This window comes from Alternaria metachromatica, assembly GCF_023757995.1.
Source record: "Alternaria metachromatica strain BMP 0045 chromosome Unknown scaffold_3, whole genome shotgun sequence".
NCBI classification, from domain to species: domain Eukaryota; kingdom Fungi; phylum Ascomycota; class Dothideomycetes; order Pleosporales; family Pleosporaceae; genus Alternaria; species Alternaria metachromatica.
In genome coordinates, this window is record NW_026055494.1 from 2,124,432 (window position 1) to 2,143,964 (window position 19,533).

General features: G+C 54.5%; 9 protein-coding genes across 9 annotated transcripts; 6 read left to right on the forward strand and 3 right to left on the reverse strand.

Moving 5' to 3' along the window:
- Window positions 1-79: 79 nt before the first annotated feature.
- On the forward strand, window positions 80-1,936 carry J4E83_002356 (uncharacterized protein; the record flags this gene model as incomplete). The annotated part of the gene is made up of 1 exon (XM_049329304.1): window positions 80-1,936. The coding sequence occupies one exon, from the start codon at window positions 80-82 to the stop codon at window positions 1,934-1,936; it is 1,857 nt and encodes a 618-aa protein (XP_049192276.1).
- Window positions 1,937-2,550: 614 nt separating this feature from the next.
- Window positions 2,551-4,510, forward strand: J4E83_002357 (uncharacterized protein; the record flags this gene model as incomplete). The annotated part of the gene is made up of 2 exons (XM_049329305.1): window positions 2,551-2,759; window positions 2,818-4,510. 2 exons carry the CDS (start codon window positions 2,551-2,553, stop codon window positions 4,508-4,510), a joined length of 1,902 nt encoding a protein of 633 aa, XP_049192277.1.
- A 943-nt stretch (window positions 4,511-5,453) lies between these two features.
- J4E83_002358 (uncharacterized protein) lies at window positions 5,454-5,972 on the forward strand (the record flags this gene model as incomplete). The annotated part of the gene is made up of 1 exon (XM_049329306.1): window positions 5,454-5,972. One exon carries the CDS (start codon window positions 5,454-5,456, stop codon window positions 5,970-5,972), a length of 519 nt encoding a protein of 172 aa, XP_049192278.1.
- A 114-nt stretch (window positions 5,973-6,086) lies between these two features.
- On the reverse strand, window positions 6,087-6,679 carry J4E83_002359 (uncharacterized protein; the record flags this gene model as incomplete). Its single annotated transcript, XM_049329307.1, has 2 exons — window positions 6,087-6,503; window positions 6,572-6,679. The coding sequence occupies 2 exons, from the start codon at window positions 6,677-6,679 to the stop codon at window positions 6,087-6,089; spliced, it is 525 nt and encodes a 174-aa protein (XP_049192279.1).
- A 535-nt stretch (window positions 6,680-7,214) lies between these two features.
- Window positions 7,215-9,461, reverse strand: J4E83_002360 (uncharacterized protein; the record flags this gene model as incomplete). Its single annotated transcript, XM_049329308.1, has 3 exons — window positions 7,215-7,562; window positions 7,609-9,211; window positions 9,259-9,461. 3 exons carry the CDS (start codon window positions 9,459-9,461, stop codon window positions 7,215-7,217), a joined length of 2,154 nt encoding a protein of 717 aa, XP_049192280.1.
- Window positions 9,462-9,794: 333 nt separating this feature from the next.
- On the forward strand, window positions 9,795-10,622 carry J4E83_002361 (uncharacterized protein; the record flags this gene model as incomplete). The annotated part of the gene is made up of 3 exons (XM_049329309.1): window positions 9,795-10,330; window positions 10,384-10,488; window positions 10,538-10,622. 3 exons carry the CDS (start codon window positions 9,795-9,797, stop codon window positions 10,620-10,622), a joined length of 726 nt encoding a protein of 241 aa, XP_049192281.1.
- Window positions 10,623-10,747: 125 nt separating this feature from the next.
- J4E83_002362 (uncharacterized protein) lies at window positions 10,748-11,389 on the reverse strand (the record flags this gene model as incomplete). Its single annotated transcript, XM_049329310.1, has 2 exons — window positions 10,748-11,055; window positions 11,386-11,389. 2 exons carry the CDS (start codon window positions 11,387-11,389, stop codon window positions 10,748-10,750), a joined length of 312 nt encoding a protein of 103 aa, XP_049192282.1.
- A 4,078-nt stretch (window positions 11,390-15,467) lies between these two features.
- J4E83_002363 (uncharacterized protein) lies at window positions 15,468-16,895 on the forward strand (the record flags this gene model as incomplete). Its single annotated transcript, XM_049329311.1, has 2 exons — window positions 15,468-16,074; window positions 16,123-16,895. 2 exons carry the CDS (start codon window positions 15,468-15,470, stop codon window positions 16,893-16,895), a joined length of 1,380 nt encoding a protein of 459 aa, XP_049192283.1.
- A 484-nt stretch (window positions 16,896-17,379) lies between these two features.
- Window positions 17,380-18,513, forward strand: J4E83_002364 (uncharacterized protein; the record flags this gene model as incomplete). The annotated part of the gene is made up of 2 exons (XM_049329312.1): window positions 17,380-17,959; window positions 18,011-18,513. The coding sequence occupies 2 exons, from the start codon at window positions 17,380-17,382 to the stop codon at window positions 18,511-18,513; spliced, it is 1,083 nt and encodes a 360-aa protein (XP_049192284.1).
- Window positions 18,514-19,533: the final 1,020 nt, after the last annotated feature.

Below are 19,533 nucleotides of genomic sequence, written 5' to 3' on the forward strand. Positions count from 1 at the left end.
TCATGCGGCTTCCCGACCACTCCAATCACTTGGCCTATGCAGCACCACCGTTACCCACTCCGCCTGGCGTCCGCATGCCATGAACCCCTCCAATGGCTCCTCGCTGTCCACGTCCAAGAGCAACTCGACACTGCGCCCCCGCACCCGAAGACTGATCTCGGTGGAAGATGACATCTATGCGACGAGTGGAAGTGAGAGCGGACCCAGTAGGGCCACGTCGAGATTGAACTCGCGGAACACATCTCCCACCCCGAATGCACGCACAGGCGGCGCTTCCTCGTCCCGTCTAAACGTCACTTCTGCCCCTTTATCCTCCTTTCAAAGGTCATCGGGCACCTCGACCCCGAAATCACCCTCGCAAACACTTTCCGGCCTATGGGGAAACTCGCTGGCGGCTATTCAGGGCATTGCCGCTACCGTCCTGGCCAGTGACGGTACCTCGGACGAATCTGGAAATACTCGCAGACGTAAACCGGGCCATGGGCGTCGGACGTCGACGAGCGCCCCGCCCCCGAAACACTGGGGTCCTGCAGGCGCAGGCTCGCATGTCGGAGCTGGAACACACGAAGAGAGAGAGGCCATGGTCAGAGCGATGAAGCGCAAAGATCTACTGACCGCCGGTGAGCATCTGGTACCGGACTCTGTCGGCCGCATAAAGCGCAGGAATTCGGATGAACGGATCAGCGCTTCCGCACCTCCCAGCGAGAACGACGACCGAGATGCACTTGTATACATACATCACGTTCGCCCGCAGGACACGCTGGCGGGACTGAGCATCAAATACAACTGCGAGCAAGCTGTGCTACGGAAGGCCAATCGTATGTGGCCGAACGATAGTGTACAGATCAAGAAGCAAGTCGTCCTGCCAGTAGATGCGTGTGGCGTAAAAGGGAAACGAGTCCAAGGCCCGGATGCTCTCCCTGCCGAAGATCTATTACTGGGAGAGTACGGCGAAGATTCGAATAGCAAGGCTCCACTTTCAGATACTCAGGGTCTCCCTAACGGCTGGACCACGCCAAAGAAGAAAGACCAAGAGAACGACTCCGTCCCCTCATCTGACCCAGAGACACCATGGACACATGATTCATGGGTTCTTCTGCCTAATGACAAACAGCCCACACAGATTGGCCGCATGCCACGAAGAGCGCTTGGCTTCTTCCCACCCGCTCGACGAAAGTCTCTCGCGTACTCCGACGCATCGACCCCCCGGGCTTCCGTCGACCTTCCACGCTCGTCCACCTCCACAAATCCGCTCACTAGCTCTCCCTCGCAATCCGTTCGACCGCGCGCGTCAAGCAACCTGTCATCCGCCTCAGCCCACAGTCGTCAAAGAAGTACATCAGGCAAAGCATGGGGTCTGCAAGGCCCAGGGGGTGTCGGTACAATGGGCAGGAATGTGCGAAGCCCTGGGCCTGCGCAGGATGGTCTGAACAAGAAATTCGCTCAGTACTTGCCCAATATGGCTCCTCCACCCGGACAGGAATACTTCACACCGTGGGCGCCGGGTTTGCTGGACGCAGGTGCAGGAACATCAAGTCAGTATGGCGGATCCGGTGCTGTCACTCCGCTCAGTGGCAGCGGCCTGGATTTCCAAGAGCTTGGGGGTGCTATAGAAGGATGGGTAAGGAAGGTCGGTACACAAGCACAGAAGCTTTTGAATGAGCCGGGCACACCTGGACAGGGGAAACGCAGTGCCGTACCTGTCCTGGGAGCTGTCGGCGGTGATCTGGGCGACCTCATAGAACTCCAAGATGATGCCTTTGAGATTGGAGATGACGAAAGGGACAGGGGCAGATCGAGGGCAGAGGAGACGCTTGCGTCGACCAATGAGCGCTCAGTATCGAGACCAGCACAGCAGTATCAGTCAGCACGACCAGACATCAATCTCGTCCTGAGAGATAGGACGCGAAAAGGGGAAGGCAGCAAGAAGGATTAGACAGCATTGTGTGAATAAGGTGTAAAGGTCTTGGTAGCAACACGTGCATAGCATGTTGGCTTGCTTTGGGTATCGAAGCGTTTGGCATTTCAGGGCATTTGCAATATATCATTCACAACCCCACGTCCATGTTCCCAAATTCTGGTGGCTTGCTCCTTATGCCCGTTTTGTTGCTGATGATGTTGGTTGCGAAGACAGTTCGGAAGAACTACAACAAAGCTCTTCGTCGGGTCGCCGAAGGCCGTGCACCTCCACATTGGATCCGGACTAGACAGGCGGTGACTTATCGCGCCACTGTCGCTGTGAGGGCCGATTCCCATTATCTACTCGAATTGCGAGAGCGATATATCTAGATGTCCGCCAGAAGCGCATTAGGCAGGTGGTCATCTGCTCTGCTGCGGCATAGATCGGCATATGAAGCTGCTCCACTCCGACGATACCTCCAAACCACGCGATCACCTGCAACGTTTCTCTCCCAGGACGACCGTCTTTCACCAATATCAACCTTGACTGGAAAACATTATATCAAGCAACATTCAAGGATAGGCCGACCTCTCACACCTTCAGCTACGAGAACAGCCGCATTCGCCACGATGCATCGCTCCCCCGCCGCCATGTTAACGAAACCGATGGCGGACCCAAACATCGAGATCCGCACTCCCAGGGATCCCAACACCTTGTCCAACTATCACAACTTTGTGACACGGCACACTAGTGTAGACTTCGATATCGACTTCCAGAAGAAGAGGTTATTTGGAAGTGTGCTGCTGACGTTGGAGTGCTTGACGGATGAGGATGTGAAAGATGTTGTGTTGGACAGCAGGTATGTACACATTGTCTGCAAGACTGAATCGTTGGAATGCTTTACTAAACAAATCTAGCTTTCTTGATATCTCCGTTGTAGAAGTCGAGGGCAAAAGCGTCAAGTTCAACGTAGGAGATCGCGTGGAACCTTATGGCAGCCCTCTTACCATCACTCTTCCTTCCAAGGTTTCCAAAGGCAAGACTGTTGATGTAGAGATCAAGGTCGCAACCACTGATAAGTGTACCGCACTTCAGTGGATGACTCCCGCTCAGACCTCCAACAAGAAGCACCCCTACATGTTCTCGCAATGCCAGGCCATCCACGCACGTTCAGTCTTCCCTTGTCAAGACACTCCAGACGTCAAATCGACATTCAGCTTTGCTCTCCGCTCGCCCCTACCGGTGCTTGCTTCAGGTCTGCCTACTGGGGCAAGTGACTACCTGCCCCCGAAGAAGGATGGTGAGAGCGGTACCATGAAGTACACATTTGAGCAAAAGGTCCCCATGACTGTCTACCTCTTCGCTGTCGCGAGTGGAGATCTAGCGTGCGCAAGCATCGGCCCCCGCAGTACGGTATGGTCTGGTCCTGAAGAGCTCCTTGCGTGCAAAGACGAACTTGACGGCGAAATCGAGCCTTTCATGAAAGCGCTCGAATCCATTGTCTCGCCCGCCTATCAGTGGGGACAGTACAATGTGCTCATACTGCCTCCTTCATTCCCGTACGGCGGTATGGAGAACCCGGTTTGGACTTACGCTACTCCTTCTATCATCTCTGGCGACAAGCAAAACGTGGACGTCATCGCACATGAGCTGTCACATTCGTGGTCCGGCAACCTGGTTAGCGCAGCAAGCTGGGAGCACTTCTGGTTGAACGAAGGCTGGACTACCTACCTGGAGCGTAGGATCGCTGCTGCTCTTCACGGAGAAGCACATCGCCACTTCTCCGCCATCATTGGCTGGAAAGCTCTAGAGCAAAGCATCGAGAACTACGGCGAGGACCATCCCTACACTAAACTTGTTCTCGATCTCAAGGGCCAAGACCCTGACGACGCCTTCTCTTCCATCCCGTACGAGAAGGGTTTCCACGCATTGTACCAATTCGAGCTGCTTCTCGGAAAGAAGAAGTGGGATTCCTTCATCCCTCATTACTTTGATACGTTCAAGTTCAAGTCTGTCGACTCGTACGACTTCAAGAGCTGCCTCCTAGAGTTCTTCGAGAAAGACGCAGAGAGCAAGCAGAAGCTGGACAACTTCGACTGGGACAAACTGTTCTACGCACCGGGATTCCCTGTCAAGCCAGACTTTGACCAGACTATGGTAAAGAGCTGCTACGAACTCGCAGACAAATGGCAGGCTTTGATCTCCTCCGAATCCAACGACTTCAAGCCCCAAGCCTCTGACATCGAAGGCTGGGTGTCAAACCAGTCCGTGGTCTTCCTCGAGAAGCTTCAATCTTTTGCTTCGAAGTTCTCGGCCGACAAGGTACACCTGCTCGGTGCGACTTATGGCTACAACGACACTCAGAACATTGAGGTTCTGTCGCGCTACCTCAACATTGGACTCATGGCCAAGGCACAGGAGACTTACGAGCCTGCAGCAACATTGTTGGGTAAGATTGGTCGTATGAAGTTCGTGCGGCCCATGTTCAGGCTCTTGAATGAGGCGGATCGTGACTTGGCGGTAAGCACGTTTGAGAAGAACAAGGACTTTTACCATCCGATCTGTAGGCAGATGGTAGAGAAGGATCTTTTTGGAGAGGAGAAGAAGTAGAGACAGGTGGAATATTCAGATGTGAAAAATAGCTACAGTGAAGTAAACATATGTAAAGGCTACAGATGAGAATTGAACAAGTGCAAATAGAAGTAAATTTATTATTAATGTGTGGTGTCGCTATGTATCTCATGCCAAGAGGTCTGTCGACATCGGCACACCGACAGCTCCTAACTATCACACTTCCATCACTTCCAGCCGTCGGAGCAAACACCGAAACAGAACACCAGACTTCGGCCTTCCATCACCGAGACCGGCCTACCTCATCCCGTCACCGTCTCGCGTCGAGGCAACCTGTCATTCTTACCCCACCGGCATACCGCATCCGGCACTCCCGATCCCCGCATCCCGCAATCCAGATTCCAGCTTCGCCCATCCTCTGCGGCGTCACGGCGTCTGTTTAACCCCTCATTCAACCGAACCGCCGACCCAACGCCCCCTGCCTTTGCCAACCACTGTCGCGAATCGTATATAACACGTTGCCTCCTCCCGGCCGCCGAAAATGGCCCCTCCCAAGCGCGCTTTGTTCTCTCTGAACCTCGATACAGACGCCGACCACGTGTACCAGAAAGTCGAAGACCACAGTAAAGACGGGACAGATAGAGTTAAAGTCATTGAAAGCAAAGGGCCGACACACGGACATACGGATCTGAGCTACGTGACGAAACCGTTTGAGAAGACAGTCAATCGCGCGGTCAACGAGGTCATTGAAGGAAGCGGACGGAAAGTACATTCCGCAGAGGGTCACGTATCGTATTCGACAAACAGAACGGAACGACGAAGTGGCGGTTCAAGAAATCAAGACGACGAAGAAGAACGCGATCGAAGCCGTTTGAACGTTGTTAGCAAAACGAAAAGAAGGAACATCGAGAAGAAGTACGATACTTCTGAACTTTAAGAACCTCCCTACACGCACGCAACGCGTCACACATCAGCATCCACCATGTCATCAGACCAGCAACCCCTCCGCATAGCCATTGGCTGCGACGACGCGGGCGTCTCGTACAAGAAAGCCATCATCAAAGATCTCGAAGCCGACTCGCGCATCGCCTCCGTGACCGACGTTGGCGTACCTGAAAACAGCGACAAGACCGCGTACCCACACATCGCCGTTGATGCTGCCAAGCTTGTCGCAGAAGGCAAGGCAGACCGCGCAGTTCTCATCTGCGGCACTGGTCTCGGTGTCGCCATCTCTGCGAACAAGGTGCCTGGCATTAGGGCTGTAACGGCACATGACTCCTTCTCTGTGGAGCGCGCCATTTTGTCGAATGATGCGCAGGTGCTTTGCATGGGTGAGCGAGTTATTGGCATTGAACTCGCCAGGCGGTTAGTGAAGGAGTGGGTCGGATATCGGTTTGACAAGGGCAGTGCGAGTGCGAAGAAGGTACAGGCCATCATGGACTATGAGAAGCAGAACTACGCGGGGTTGGTCAAGGATCAAGCCGACGCGAAGGGCTGTTAGGGTATTCATGGATAGTTCATTTTTGTTGTAGAATATCATTGTTGATGTCACGCTCGATGTTATAATCTTCTTATACATGGCGAGTCCTCTCACGCGATAGCACACATCCGCCGTCTAATGATCCGGCGTACCAAACTCCCAAATATCCTTCTCATACCCCTCCGTCAAATCCTTATCCTGCCCATACTTCTCCTGCCACATCGTGAAGCCTCCCTGAAGCACATAGACCTTTTGCTTCTTGACCTGTGTCCCGCTAGGTCCTTTCCCCCCTTCTTCCTTATCAACCGCTCCACTCTGTTCCTCAACCTCGCCCTTTGATTCCACCTTAGAGGCCGGATCCAATCTCTCCTTCTCTCTCAGATATCTCAATGCCGCACTGGGACCCCGTTGCTGCGATAACGCGCAGTGGAAGATGACGACTTCCTTGTCTTGTAGTGTGCGGATCAGCTCGGGAGTTTTGTAATCGAGTTGCGACGAAGGGACCCAGGTTGAGCCTTTGATGTGACCGCCGACGTGATCGCTGTCTCGTACCTAGATCGAGGGCGCATGGTCAGTCTTGTATATATCAGGGAAAGGTTCGTGTAGGAGTGTTTTCTCACGTCGATGACTGCAGTGTTTTCAGGCAGCGATTTGCCGGAGGATTTGAAGTCGCTGGCGAGAGACTCGCGAGTCACGAATTCGAGATCCGAAAGGGATATCGTCGACATTGTGCGGGCGGATGTGTGAGGTAATCGGCGGAGGAGAAATGCTCGTGCTTGGATCGCAGCAGGATGCTGATGGCACGATCTCGCTGCGCGGAGAAACTTGAGAGAATGCAGCGTGGAAGTTGTAAAGGAGCGGACGATTGTCAAGGGCGGGACGTGTACCCGAGTTGCAGAGCGTAGAATGCGTGAAAGTGAGTTGGAGGGGTGGTGGGGTACGCGTGGGGAGCTACGTCGCGTAGACACGTGTGTGCTCCACCCAATGGCCAGCTGCAAGTGACATGCTTGGTTATGATGGCATACGCTCTAGACCTCCATGTGGTTTTGCCGTAGCACGTCAAAAGCTTGGAAATGTCGTGATATCGTCCGGGCATGTACAGGCGCACACTTTGACCATTGCAGTGCAGATAACAACAGTTTGTATTAATACAAGACGCGAGATGAATAACCGCTATCGCTATCAGAACCAATCGTGACTATGCTACATGCCAAAGAAAACGCCGAACCACCCAACAGTCATCCTGTGGTCTTATCTCAGAGCTTAATCGTGCTTCGCGCCTCCAAAGTTGCCGTTACCCATGCCGCCCAGTAAGCCATCTTTCTCTCCCAGCTGGAAGTACGCGCCGGTATTTCCAAACCTTCTCTTCCGCCTGCTGTTGCCGAATAGTGTCGCGGCAGTGAAGAAACCGACGAACATGCCGAGCGAGATGAAGGGATGGTTGTTGATAAAGTGACGAGTGGAGAGGTACATGCCAGTAATGCGACCAGTGGTAGATTTGGCGGCAATCTTGGGCGGGTTCGAGGTAACCATCTTGATAGTTTCCAGGATTGCGGCGCGAGAGAGGCGGATAGGTTCGCCGGATACGGTGCTATCCCAGTAGCGACGGTTCTATACGTGTTAGCAAGATACGTGTGAGCGAACCCGAGTGACTTACATCTTCATCATTGATGATGACGCTCTCGCCGTCCTTGACATCGACACCGTATGTGGTCCGGATCCAGCGTTCCCAGAAGATACCGTCAACCCATGCGAATGCGACTTGAGTGCGCTGGATATCATCCATGTTGATTCGGATGGATTTCGCATCTCTGAGTGCTCGCTGGTTATCCTTGTCCTCGGCTTCTTCAATGCGCAGTTGCTTCGCGTCGCGAAGCTCCTGTCGCTCAAGCTGGTAGGCAGTGTCCTGCTTGTCAATCCACTCAAGAGCCGCGCTCTTCAACTCACGCTTAGAGAGGATGAACTCGTCGGAACGGTCGCGGTTCAGTATACCAAGAACAACAAACTTGCCATCCATGATCTCGCGGGCATTGGTAGATGTCATCTCTGGGACGATGGGCAACCAAACAGATTTCATCCAGGTGAGGACCTTCTTGACGTCGCGCATTTCGAATGGTGTCCTGGGTGGGTAGTACGTAGGCTTTCCGTCTCTTGAGACCATTAATCTTGGCCAAGTGGAAATCTTGAAGCGGTCAAAGAGCTCCTTGTCATTTGTCTTGACCAACTTTGCGCGGCCTACAAGGCTGAGAGGAAGCCGCTCGAGTGCCTGAAAGTCTTCCGAGGTGGTTGCGTGGTCGTAGAAATAGGTGAAGATGACTTCTTCCGTCTCCTCCATCTTCTTGAACTCTTCAGCGTTCACATCAGGCACGCCAGAACCGATCGCCGAGGCCTTCTCCGCGTAGTCAAGCAGATCACCAAGTCCACGGAGACCTCCATACTCAATGCGCTCGCCACCTTGAAAGAAGAGCATAGTCGGGTAGCCTCGAACACGGGCCTCCTTGCACAACTTCCTCTCCACATCGCAGTCAACCTCACCAATGTTGAGCTTGCCCTTCATCTGTCGCGCAAGGTTCGCCCATGTCGGCGCAAGAGCCTGGCAGTGGTGGCACCATGGCGCGTAGAACTTGACAAACCAGGGATCGCGTGTATTTGTAACGAGCTTCTCGAACGTCTCGGCGGTAAGGTGCTCGACGATGCCGGACGGGTTCGCATTCGAGGTGGGCTCAATCTTTGCAGGCGCAGCCTTGGTCGTTTGCGAAGCTGAAGGTGTGGCGCCGGCGGCTAGGTTGGTGGCTGGGCTCGCTGCCTTCTTGTCTTGGGCTTCCGACTTCTTCTCTTCCTTGACAGCCTCCTCCGTTTCCGGGCCAGTTTCTACAGATGTTGCGCCAACTTTGGGGAGCTTGGGACCTCCCTCCTTGCGTGTACCCGGTCGGAGAGTCTCCAGAAGTCGCTCTACCCAGGAACTCATGCCCTTCATGTCCTTGGAGCCTGTCTCTCTTTCCATCTCTTTGCCGTCCTGAAAGTAGATCATGGACGGATAGCTCTGGATGTTGTGCTTCTTGCAGATATCGGCGTATGCGACGCAGTCGACCTTGGCAAACTTGAAGTCATAGTATCGGGTGAAAGAGTTCAGGGAATCGCCTTCGGGTTCGTCTTTTGAGAGAAAGGGTTTCGAGGTGTAGTAGAATTCGTAGATGGTCTGGTAGGTGGGCTTGAAGTGCATGCAATGGCTGCAGTAGGGCGAGAAGAACTCTACTATCCTGCAGAATGTCAGTATACCGTGATTGATCTACAGCTGTCTCCATACCAGTTGCCTTTGCTGATCTCGGTGTCTATGGTGGCAGGCCCAAGTTCTATCATGGGCGGCACCGTCTCGCCGTTGAATATTGTGTCTGGCGTCTTGTCGTCCCAGTCATCCTTCTTGGCGGTCGCCTGGGCACTCGACGTGTCGGCCGCAAGTGTGGAAGCAAACGTCGCCAGCGACAGGAGGGAATATAATATAGAGCGCATCGCGGCGATGGCTGAGGGGCGGGCTGCTCGTGTGAGGCAGCGGTCCGCACGCGAGGGGACAAGGAAGTTGTTGCGTATCGGGGGCGCGATTGGTAGAGATTGTAGGAATTACAGCGAGCCTGTGTATCACGCAGGCGTGGCGGAGGGGACGTCGCGCGTGAATGAGGGTAATCGTGTCTCCAGGGCGCATTGTCCCTGAGCCATGGGACGCTTACTAGCCAGGGCCCGCCGCTCCGGCTGCATATCGCTTGGCGGGCGCATCTTCGTCCTGACGGCATCACCACTGCGAAGCACCAATTGCGCCCCCGCCCCACCTCGCACACTCCCGCCAACATGAGGGCAGCTGCACGTCTCCTCGCCAGCGTCAAGCCCGGCCAGTTCCTCGAGGCCGGCACACCCACGGGTCTCACAGGCCTGCTCACCCACCCGTCGCCGCGCTCCACCCTCCTCTACCACTACCACTCCACCCTCGACAAGCTGAAGAAGATTCCCGAATCCTCCATATACCGCCAATCGACCGAGGCCCTCACTAAGCACCGCCTAGCCGTCATCGAGCAGGCTACGCCAGCAGGATGGGATGAGTGGCAGCAAAAGGTCGCGCAGCAAGTCAGCCAGGACCCGACAAGATATCAGGCCATCGACACAACAGGCGGACAGACCATTATACTCCCAACCCAGCACGAGGTCGATGAGCGGTCAAAGGCTGCTGAGTGGGACGGTGAGGCCGTCGAGACCTTCCCCGAGGGCATTCGGTCCTCGAAAGAGCGCTTGCCCCATGCCAAGAAGATGAAGGGCGATGTCAACTACACGCCCGAGCGGGCAGTCGCCGATGTCAAGTTCGACCCTGAGCCGCAATACACTGCCGAAGCGTATGTCATACATGAGCCGTAGTCAATAATGTATCCGTGGCTAACATGTACAGCATCTCGGAACTTGAGAGCAGAATTGGCGCAGGATTGATTGAAGAAGTCATCCAGGTTGCTGAGGGCGAACATAAGCTTGTGGACGTCATGGTCGAGGCCAAGGTGTAAGTAGACTTCTTCCTGACTACTCATACCACAGCTAACCCGCCACAGTTGGGAGCCACTCGAGGAGCCGGCGCCAGAAGGCCAATGGTCTTACTTCGAGCGTATGACACACACAAAGACCCAGAAGCCATAGAGCCGCGTGTTTCGACCAAGGACATAGATAGTAGAAGAAGAAACATCACATTTTGTAGATGAAGTTACAACCACCTTCTACACGAGACATGTACATGTGTTTCCGCCCGTGACCCATGCTTTCAATCAAGCCCCGTCTCCCTCTCCATCCGCTTTCTCCTTCAAAGCCTCTGTCCTCAATTGGTTTCGTTTCACCAAAATCCTCAAAGTGTTCTGCTTTTCGATGTCCGCCATCTGCTCCCAATTTGCGATGCGCGACAATGTGCCATCCTTGTTCACTACCAGAGGGCCCAGATGATCCAGCTTGACCGCTTGCCCACCGACGTTGATCTGCGTGGTACCCTCGTCAGCCGTAGGTGCCGGAAGAGGTAGTGGGGTTTTGTTGGATTCTTGCGACGTCTGATCCTGAGGATCCTGTGGAGTAGGGGGATTTGCTGAGTTGGTGGAGTCTGACATCGCGCGTACTTGTAGGTGGGGAACGTGGATGCAGTAGTTTTGTGGACGGCGGAACGCAGTTGTGTGGGCACGTAAAGCTTGTGCTAGAGCTCTTGTTGTTCTCATGGAGTGTTTTGATCTTCGGGAGACAAAGTCGAGAGTGCGTTTATTAGTACAGCCGTTGGGTGTTGCGATGATTGGAGAAGCTACATTCGTCAATTCTAGAAACCTCTAAACATTGAAAAATAATCACGTATTGCACACATCACTGGAAATCACATGAAAACACCATGAGAATATAGTGTAAGTTATCGAGTATCATAACACACCCATACAAACATGATCGCAACCTCCGAAGTGCCAGTTTCCCGTTGTCTGGATTTTCACGTATTTCGCATGCCCGGGCAGGAAGACCTCTGCAACGCACTTTTGCGGTGCGGCTCACCACAACATTTATGGCTCGTAGTAGCCGGCTCACTACTACAGCTACAGGAAGCAATGCGACGAACTTCAAGTCGCACACTGCAGCAAAGACAATTGTCGGCATCTTGCTACAGACGGCTACACAAGGTGAGCCAGCCGGCCAACTTCATCAAGGCGCACAAAACCTGTGACATTAGATTGGACACAATCGGATCGATGGCACACATTGTCCAGAATTTTCGAGCGATACAAACGAGCAAGATGCAGGCCACCACTGCGTATATGTATGCTCAAGCCTACCTAGGTTGTCGCATCCTACCATGCCTGCCTACTAGAGCAAGCGCCACCAAGCATGTACGTCTCCGCAATCGATCCAGTTTTTTCGATATCAGCTGTACCTAAATACATATGTATCCCTATATCCCAACCCTACATTCTTTTGTTCGATGAAATGTTGAGCATCGAGTGCACCAAAGGTGGTACCTGGGTACCGTGGCGCTCCACAGCAAGGCAGGCAATGCCTCTGGTACACAAGGGCCTGCAACGTGACCATCAGGATTCAGGAATTTCTCCTACCACGCCCAAACTCCGAAGCACATCAAATTATGGCTCTGAGAGCCATGTTTCTCAAATCGCTCATGCACGGTAATGATGAGAGAAAGAGATGGGATCAGTACCTAGATACCGCCACTGGAGTCGCGCCTACCAAACTCACAATGTCTGCAATTACAGCATTGCCGTAGCGCCAGCAGACATACCACGATGATTACAACGCTGTGTTTCAGTGGGCATCCTCGCCTTGTTGCGAACCAGCCTGCGCCTTGCTCCTGGCTTCGCATCGAGTCATATGCGCGTCGAAGCCAAGCGCAGCTACGCTTCGGAACTGCACTTCCGCCTACGCAAAGTCGGCGGACAGTCCCAAGTTCATCCGGTCAAGGACCCTGGTTCCATGACTTGTATGATACGCTATCTTGACGTCGGAAGCCTGTCCCAGCGCCTCACCGGTCTTTCTCTCGGCGGCGTGACCTCACAAGACAGGAGGTTGAAACTCATCGAGTGCATGACGGTCAAGCCACGGCGGGTCAGAGCCTGCTGCACGACATAGACATCCCGCCTGTATGTCGCTGGTCTTGCCGTCTTGGGAATCACTGCAGCGCGTCAAGCGGACAGCCCACTTTGATGCCCACCTTCGGGTATCATCCACACCCAGATTCGGGAGCGCAACCGCAAGTGGGACTGGAGCTTATTCCAACTTCCACGATGCAGAGCGTGTGGGCAGTGTGCGCATTCCAGGAGCATTGCGCGTACAGGGAGCGCAGATGCGGCCACCTAGCACGCCTAGGGTTGCCGTCGAAACCCTGAGAGCGATTGAGCGCACGGTGTCGCATCGGATGGCATGGCGCAAGCTGCAAGAATTGCTGGCATGCCGGGAGTTTGATACACAAGAGCGATGTGGGATAGCGCACAACACGTGGGGGGGGGTTGGCTCATCTGCATCTAACGGCACTCTGGCAAGCCACGACGCCCGTCTAAGCTCAACTACAAAGCATCGCGCCATCGGTCTCTGTGACAGCATGCCGCTTGCCGAGGAAAATTTCTCTTCCATCACCTTGCACTCTAAAGCCTCGGCAAATTCTTCCGCAAAAGGTTGCGTTGTACTTTGCCAAGCATGCAACGTCAAGATCGGATGCTCTCAAGCGACGGTCACGGCAAGACTTTGTGCACACAATCTCTTGACAACATATTGCGCGTTCGAAAAGAGGCAGATAGATGCAGGATATGCACGGCAGCACAAGAGCGGACTAGGGCAGAGGGTGCGCAGTTATGAAGGAGTTGAGCTGGCAGGCATTGGATGCGTGTCACTTTTGGTGCTGTAATCGAGTCAGCAGCAGCACGCGGTATGCCGCATTGAGCGTCCTTCACCGTCAGCTTCGAGGCCGAGCGGCATCGTGATAGAAGACGCTAGCGGCGTTCCAAGTCGCGATACGTAAGCTGAGTGGACGAGAGGCATTCAACAATATTCGCCTTGGGCGATCGCGGCCAACAAGACGTCGCGCATTGCTGTCGTCTCTAGAGCTGCAGCGTGTGTTGTTTCGATTTGAATGCCCGGCGCCTCGACCTTCCAGCGCATCCATTCCGCAGAGCTGTTTCAAGACGTGAGGTTTCATTCGAGGGTCGCACAGCCGAAGGATCTGGCGAGCCGAAGATTTGGCGGACGCCGTTGCAATCTGCCGTCAAGGGATCCCAGCTACGCGCTAGCTGCTTGCGGGTAGCCATACGTCACGCTCACGAAACTTTTCACCTCACGCTCGGCGCCTGCCAACGGCCACTGGCCCAGCGCTCCCGCCAGCGACGGCTCGGAGAGAGCTGAGAGACATGGAGCAGAGGGTTGCGACCACGGGACGCGCTGGCAGAGCTGCGCGGAAACATTTCTGGGGCTTGGAGCTCGTCGGGTGCGCTTGGTTTCATGGACGGATATAACACCCCAGCAAGCCACAGCCGCCAACGCGACGTGAAGCTCGGCCTTTGTCGGGTCGATGCTCGGATGAGTTGCTTGCTCGCGCTCGCTGGCCTTACCGATCCGGTGGCTCTGACAAGTCACGCAGACTAAGGCGCGCCGACAGTACGTACGAGCAACTGGGAGGTACCATGGGAATGGGGGTTCTGGAAAGTGAAACCGCCCAAGACGGTGCGGGCGATGGTGGAATGAGGCTCTTGCCCTTATCGATTGCCGCGCCGTGGCGTGGTTGAAACTCCTGGGCCATGGTAATGGACGAGGTCGGGGGACATACGGGAGGGCTATGATACGCATCGATACACGCACCCAGCTTCGGAGGTGGGCACGACTCAAGGGCCCCGGCCAGCGCGTAGACTAGGAATCTAAGGCATCTGTGCATGTGCATGCAATTGGGTCCTGGCCCGTTAGCCCACGAACGGCTGTCGTCATTGGTAATAGTTTTTTCCAACGGGCGGCGCATACGCGCTCCAATGCAGTGCACACAATACGAACATCTCACGTATGCGAAAAGTCATCAGTCTCGGTCATCACGTGCCGCGTCCGAGTCCCTAGTCCCTAGGCGTAGTCGGGGTCTCGAGATGGTCCTGCATCTCTCCCACTGTCCTCACCTACTATTCCCGCCCTAAGTCTGTAACGTCGCTGCACAGGCACCCCGACGCGCTTGCCGCGACAGACCTTGTTCAGAAATCTCTTGCGCGTCCGACGCCTCCCCTGCCTCCTCACAGTATCTGCCACCCACATTATTCTTGACAAGCCATATCTGCTCGCTATCAACGTCCGGCAAGCTCCGGCATTCAGCAGCGCGGAAACAGGAATTACGCGGTGCGGAAGACGGGCACTTCTCGCAGCAGAACTCGCATATTTTTTTCGCCGACCGCTATCTCTACCCCGAGCCACCTTCTCCCCTCCCCCAAAGCTCCCCAACAGCCCTCACTCCTGTCGTGGGTCTACCGTACCTGTCTCGTGCTTACAGCTCTCCACTTGGTCTATCCGCAATCAATCGGCTGAGGCTGAAGGGTGTGTGGGCCGCCGATCTGCAGCAGGTCCCTTGTCCCTTCGCGTGAATTGCCGCGCGAGCCAGGCAAACCACCGACGCAACTTTCTTGCTAGTCCAGCTACGAGAAACCCATCGTCGCCGGTAAACTCTTCCATTCCACATCGCCGCCCCTCTTACCCATCACCTCGTCGTCTCACCCACTGCGGGCTCCCCAATTCCACCTCACCCGTGGAGTACCCGCCGACGCGTATCAACTGGCCATCTCAGTCCCCCACACGGCTCCACCTGTAAAGCTTCTTCGTGGCCCATCGTTCCTCCATCCCGACGTCCGTCTAACGGCCCTCGTGGTGTGCTTAGCCAGCCTTGCACACGTTACTCCGCCCTAAGCTCCGTCGAATGGTCCCTTCACGACTAACAATTGGTCGCGCCTTTCCCATCACTTCACTCACCCTCGACCCACCAATAACTTCACTATGGATTCCACAGACCGCTTCCGTCAGCCTGGCCTCAATAGCTACCCATCAATAGGCCAGCAGCAGTACAATGGCAACAACAACCAGCTGCCCACCCTGCCGCCTCTACAGAGCGCCAGCCAGTACGCGCCCATGTACAGCCACAATAGCAACCCTCACACGCCCCAGCCGCCGCACACGCCTGTGACCTCGGCCGCCAATGGCAGTTCTACCATGCCTCCGCTGCAGCACCCGCCGCTGCGACCCCTCCAGCCCACGCCGAGTTCGTACATGCCCATGTCGTCGGCTTATTCGCAGGCGCCTATGCTGTCCACAGCATCTGCGCATACCAACGGCCACCAGCTCGGCGGCCCTCCTGGCATGGGACTGGGACACACGTCCATGTACGCCCACCCTCCCGTACTCCCCAACCAGGAGCCCGAACCCGTTCACGTCGTCGGTCAGCAAGGTCGTCGCGGAGTCTTGCCCACGCACCCCGGTAGGCCCGCACCCGCTGCAGGCAAGACTCCCACAACTGCCACCAAGAATGCCGAGGGCAAATACGAGTGTCCTCACTGCAACAAGACGTACCTGCACCTGAAGCATCTCAAGCGTCATCTGTTGCGCCGTAAGTTTAGCCTCCACATAACCGCGCTCCGCTTCTAACATTACACAGACACCGGCGAGCGGCCCTACCAATGCCATCTCTGCAAGGACACTTTTAGCAGAAGCGACATCCTGAAGCGTCACTTCCAAAAGTGCTCAATACGAAGGGGTAACCCAACCGGCGCGAACCACCTCCAGCACGCGCAACAACATCTGCAGAAGAACAGGCAGCCCAGCGGCGCGGACCAGAACTCGTACCTCAACCACATTGGCGCGAATTCCATGTCTTACGCAGATGCTGGTGGCTACACCATGGGCTTGCCTCAGATGCCGGCGATGGGCGGCAATGGCTTCAACGACAGCCTACCTTCGCTTGCCAACCATCACCAGTCCATGTCGGCGCGCACATCTCGCTCTAACAGCTTGATGCGCCCCAGCAGTGGAGTAGAGGACAGCGCGCATCGTAGGAGCATGTCGGCCATGGACTTCGCGAACAACAGGATGAACTTCAACGACTACCGGCCCGACGGTCTCGCCAATGGCTACGCGCAACAGCAGCAGCAACAGCAGACTCAGCCTGCAGCCAACGGATCCGACCCCAACTCCCATTACAACAACTATGACCACGCCTCCACCAACGGTTCGATGGCACAGAATGGCATGACCGTTAAGAGTGAGGCCGCGGACCCAGCTTCGTACGGAGGAGCATCGACCCTGCCCAACGTGGACGGCATGACCAACGGCCAGGATGGCTCACTTTGGCGAAACGGATCGTTCAACGGCGATATGAATAATTCCAGTACGGCAGGTGGCCCAACCTTTCAAAAATCGGCCCAGTTCTGACCGGAACTTTTAGACCTCAGATGATACACCACATGATACTTTGTTTGGACTATACTCGCATGTTCCCAGTTTGGCCGACTCTTCCCCGATGCTTGACAACTGGTTTATTGGCCAATCCACGTCTGATCCTCTGCACAACCTGGCACAATCACTTTTCAACTTTTGCTTTCCGAATGCGTCTTTACTTTCAAATCAACAATCAGACGAGGCGTACGCTCACGAAAGGCTGAAGACTATCTTGACTGGAGACAACGTAAAGGATTTCCTACACCAATACAGACACTATCAATCACACTGGCCTTTGATACACGTTGCAACATTTGATCCGTTTTCCGCCAACCCTGGGCTTGTTCTGGCGATGTGCTGTGTTGGCGCCGTGTATTCTGATCGAATGCGCCCTTCGGATGTCCGATGGCTGATGGATCGTGTGCGAGAGAGCATGCTGAAATCTAGTCATGTTCACGAACTGGCGCAGGCGCACCAGATGGCTGATTTGAACCATCAGCTGACTGCGACTACCGAGGAGATACAAGCACTAGTCCTCCTTCACTCTCAGTTCCTATGGCACGGGTCCCAGCAACAACGTCAACAAGTGCGAGATGAGGTGCGGACAGTGGTCAACATTACACGTTGTGCGGCACTATTCCAACCTCTTCCTCAGGACAATCCGAATGCGAGCGCGTTGCACCAATCTGGACCAATAACAGGTGCAGAGGTGGACTTGTGGAACTGGAACTCTTGGATTGAGAATGAAAAGCGAACTCGATTGGCGGCATACATTTATCTTATCGATGCTTCTTCCACCATATTCTTCAACACACAGCCCAGGTTCGACGCCAAGAGCATCACAGTCCCTCTGCCGGCCGATGATGCAGCCTGGGAAGCGAAGACTTCTGAAGAATGCGCCAGTGCTCTGGGTCTGAGAGGATCGTCAGCGCAGATGAGCAACGAATCGGGAAGCAGACGCGCAAAACAACTAGCCTTGTGCGAGGCGTTGTGTGTACTCAACGGAGCCTGTCCAGGAAAATTTCCTGAGCGGGCTACTAATGTCTTTGGAAAATTCAGTAAGTTTTCTCTGTCTGCGGTCAACTACAGCCCTCTAACGTCGTCTCCAGTTCTCATTCACGCGATTCATGCGCAAATCTACAACATCCAGCATCAGCTGCTTCAGCGAGTGTCTTCAAGCGGTACAAGCACACCCCGATCGCAAGGCGATAGTCCTGCCACACCACCAAATGGCGTCAATGAGCAAATCCAAAATAAGCTCCGTTCGACGGTCGGCGCGCTTTCGCTATGGAAGGCTTGCTGGGACAAGGACCTTGCTATCCAGTTCACACAGAACCAGCGTCGACGTGGATTCTGCCGAGACGGCATCCACTTTTACTTCCTAGCTCAAGCGTTCTTGCGGCAGTCTCGACCAGACGACTGGGCCGCTCCTGCGGATGTTCGGTGCCGGCATGTGTTCAATCTCCTGAAACAGATCAGACATTACGTTGCATCAGACTCCGCCCAGAAAGGCATCGAGATCGGCTCCATGGTTGCTATCGCTGACGACTACGCCATCGCCGACTTGACGCTAAACATGAAACGTCTTTTCACGCCTCTCGACGAAATCTGAGCGCCACCACTTTTGCTCATTCCTACTCCATTGCCAGAAACGGTCCTCAAGCATCATCAGGATCAATCCAAACTCCATGTACATGCGACAGTACAGCTCCACAACAAAGTATCATCACTTTATCATCGAGATCTACATCACTCTACCATCGAAACCATTAGACTCATTAAAATTTCAGCAAACTCGCCCAGCACGAGTCGAACTCAGCTGGGCGATGCATTCTCATCGGAGTTCCCGGAGCCAGCCTTGCGGCCAACCGGCATGCAAGGCGTCACGAATCACACACGGCGGTATTCACGATTTCTTTTCCCATCATCAAAAAAAGCATTAGACACATCACCTCACCAATTGCATCTGCCAGGGGCAACGGACCATTCATCAATTACGCACGGCGGCAGTACAAGGCAGAATTTCATGGGATTATCGGCTGAACTTCCTCCGGGAAGTGCAACGCAGATTAGACTGTGCGGGTTATGTTTGGCTTCAGTGTATATGTTTACTTGCTTTTTGGACCACACTCGGTTCACTGCGTCATTCACTGCATTTCAAGGTGTTATCATTCTCCGGAGAAGCATAGATTTAGAAAACAGGGTGTGTATGTGTACCCAAAGCTGCCTGTATGCAGAAAAGTCGTCAATGAAATACGTTTGCTCCACATTGGGTCGTGCCGTACACGTGCATTTGGTGTGAAGGAAAAGTGGGTTGGTCTCAAACTGACATGCTGACCTAGTTAGGTATCCACCGAACTACCCTCGCTCCTGCTGCCTGTCTGTCAGCGTGGCGTGGGTCGGCCCTTCCTGCACGCGTGCCTCGGAATGTGCTCCGCTGCAAGCCAGGGAATGCATACGCTATACTGATATCATCCGGTTAGAACTTAGTACGATGGGACCTGGGGAGACCCTTTCGAAACGTTCACGTGCCGCCCATCAACTCTTCTCATCTTACCCCGGCGTGCGACTTCAGCAACGTGCGCAACGAGAGGAGCCTTATGACTTTGTCGCGTGCGGCAATCAAAAAGCT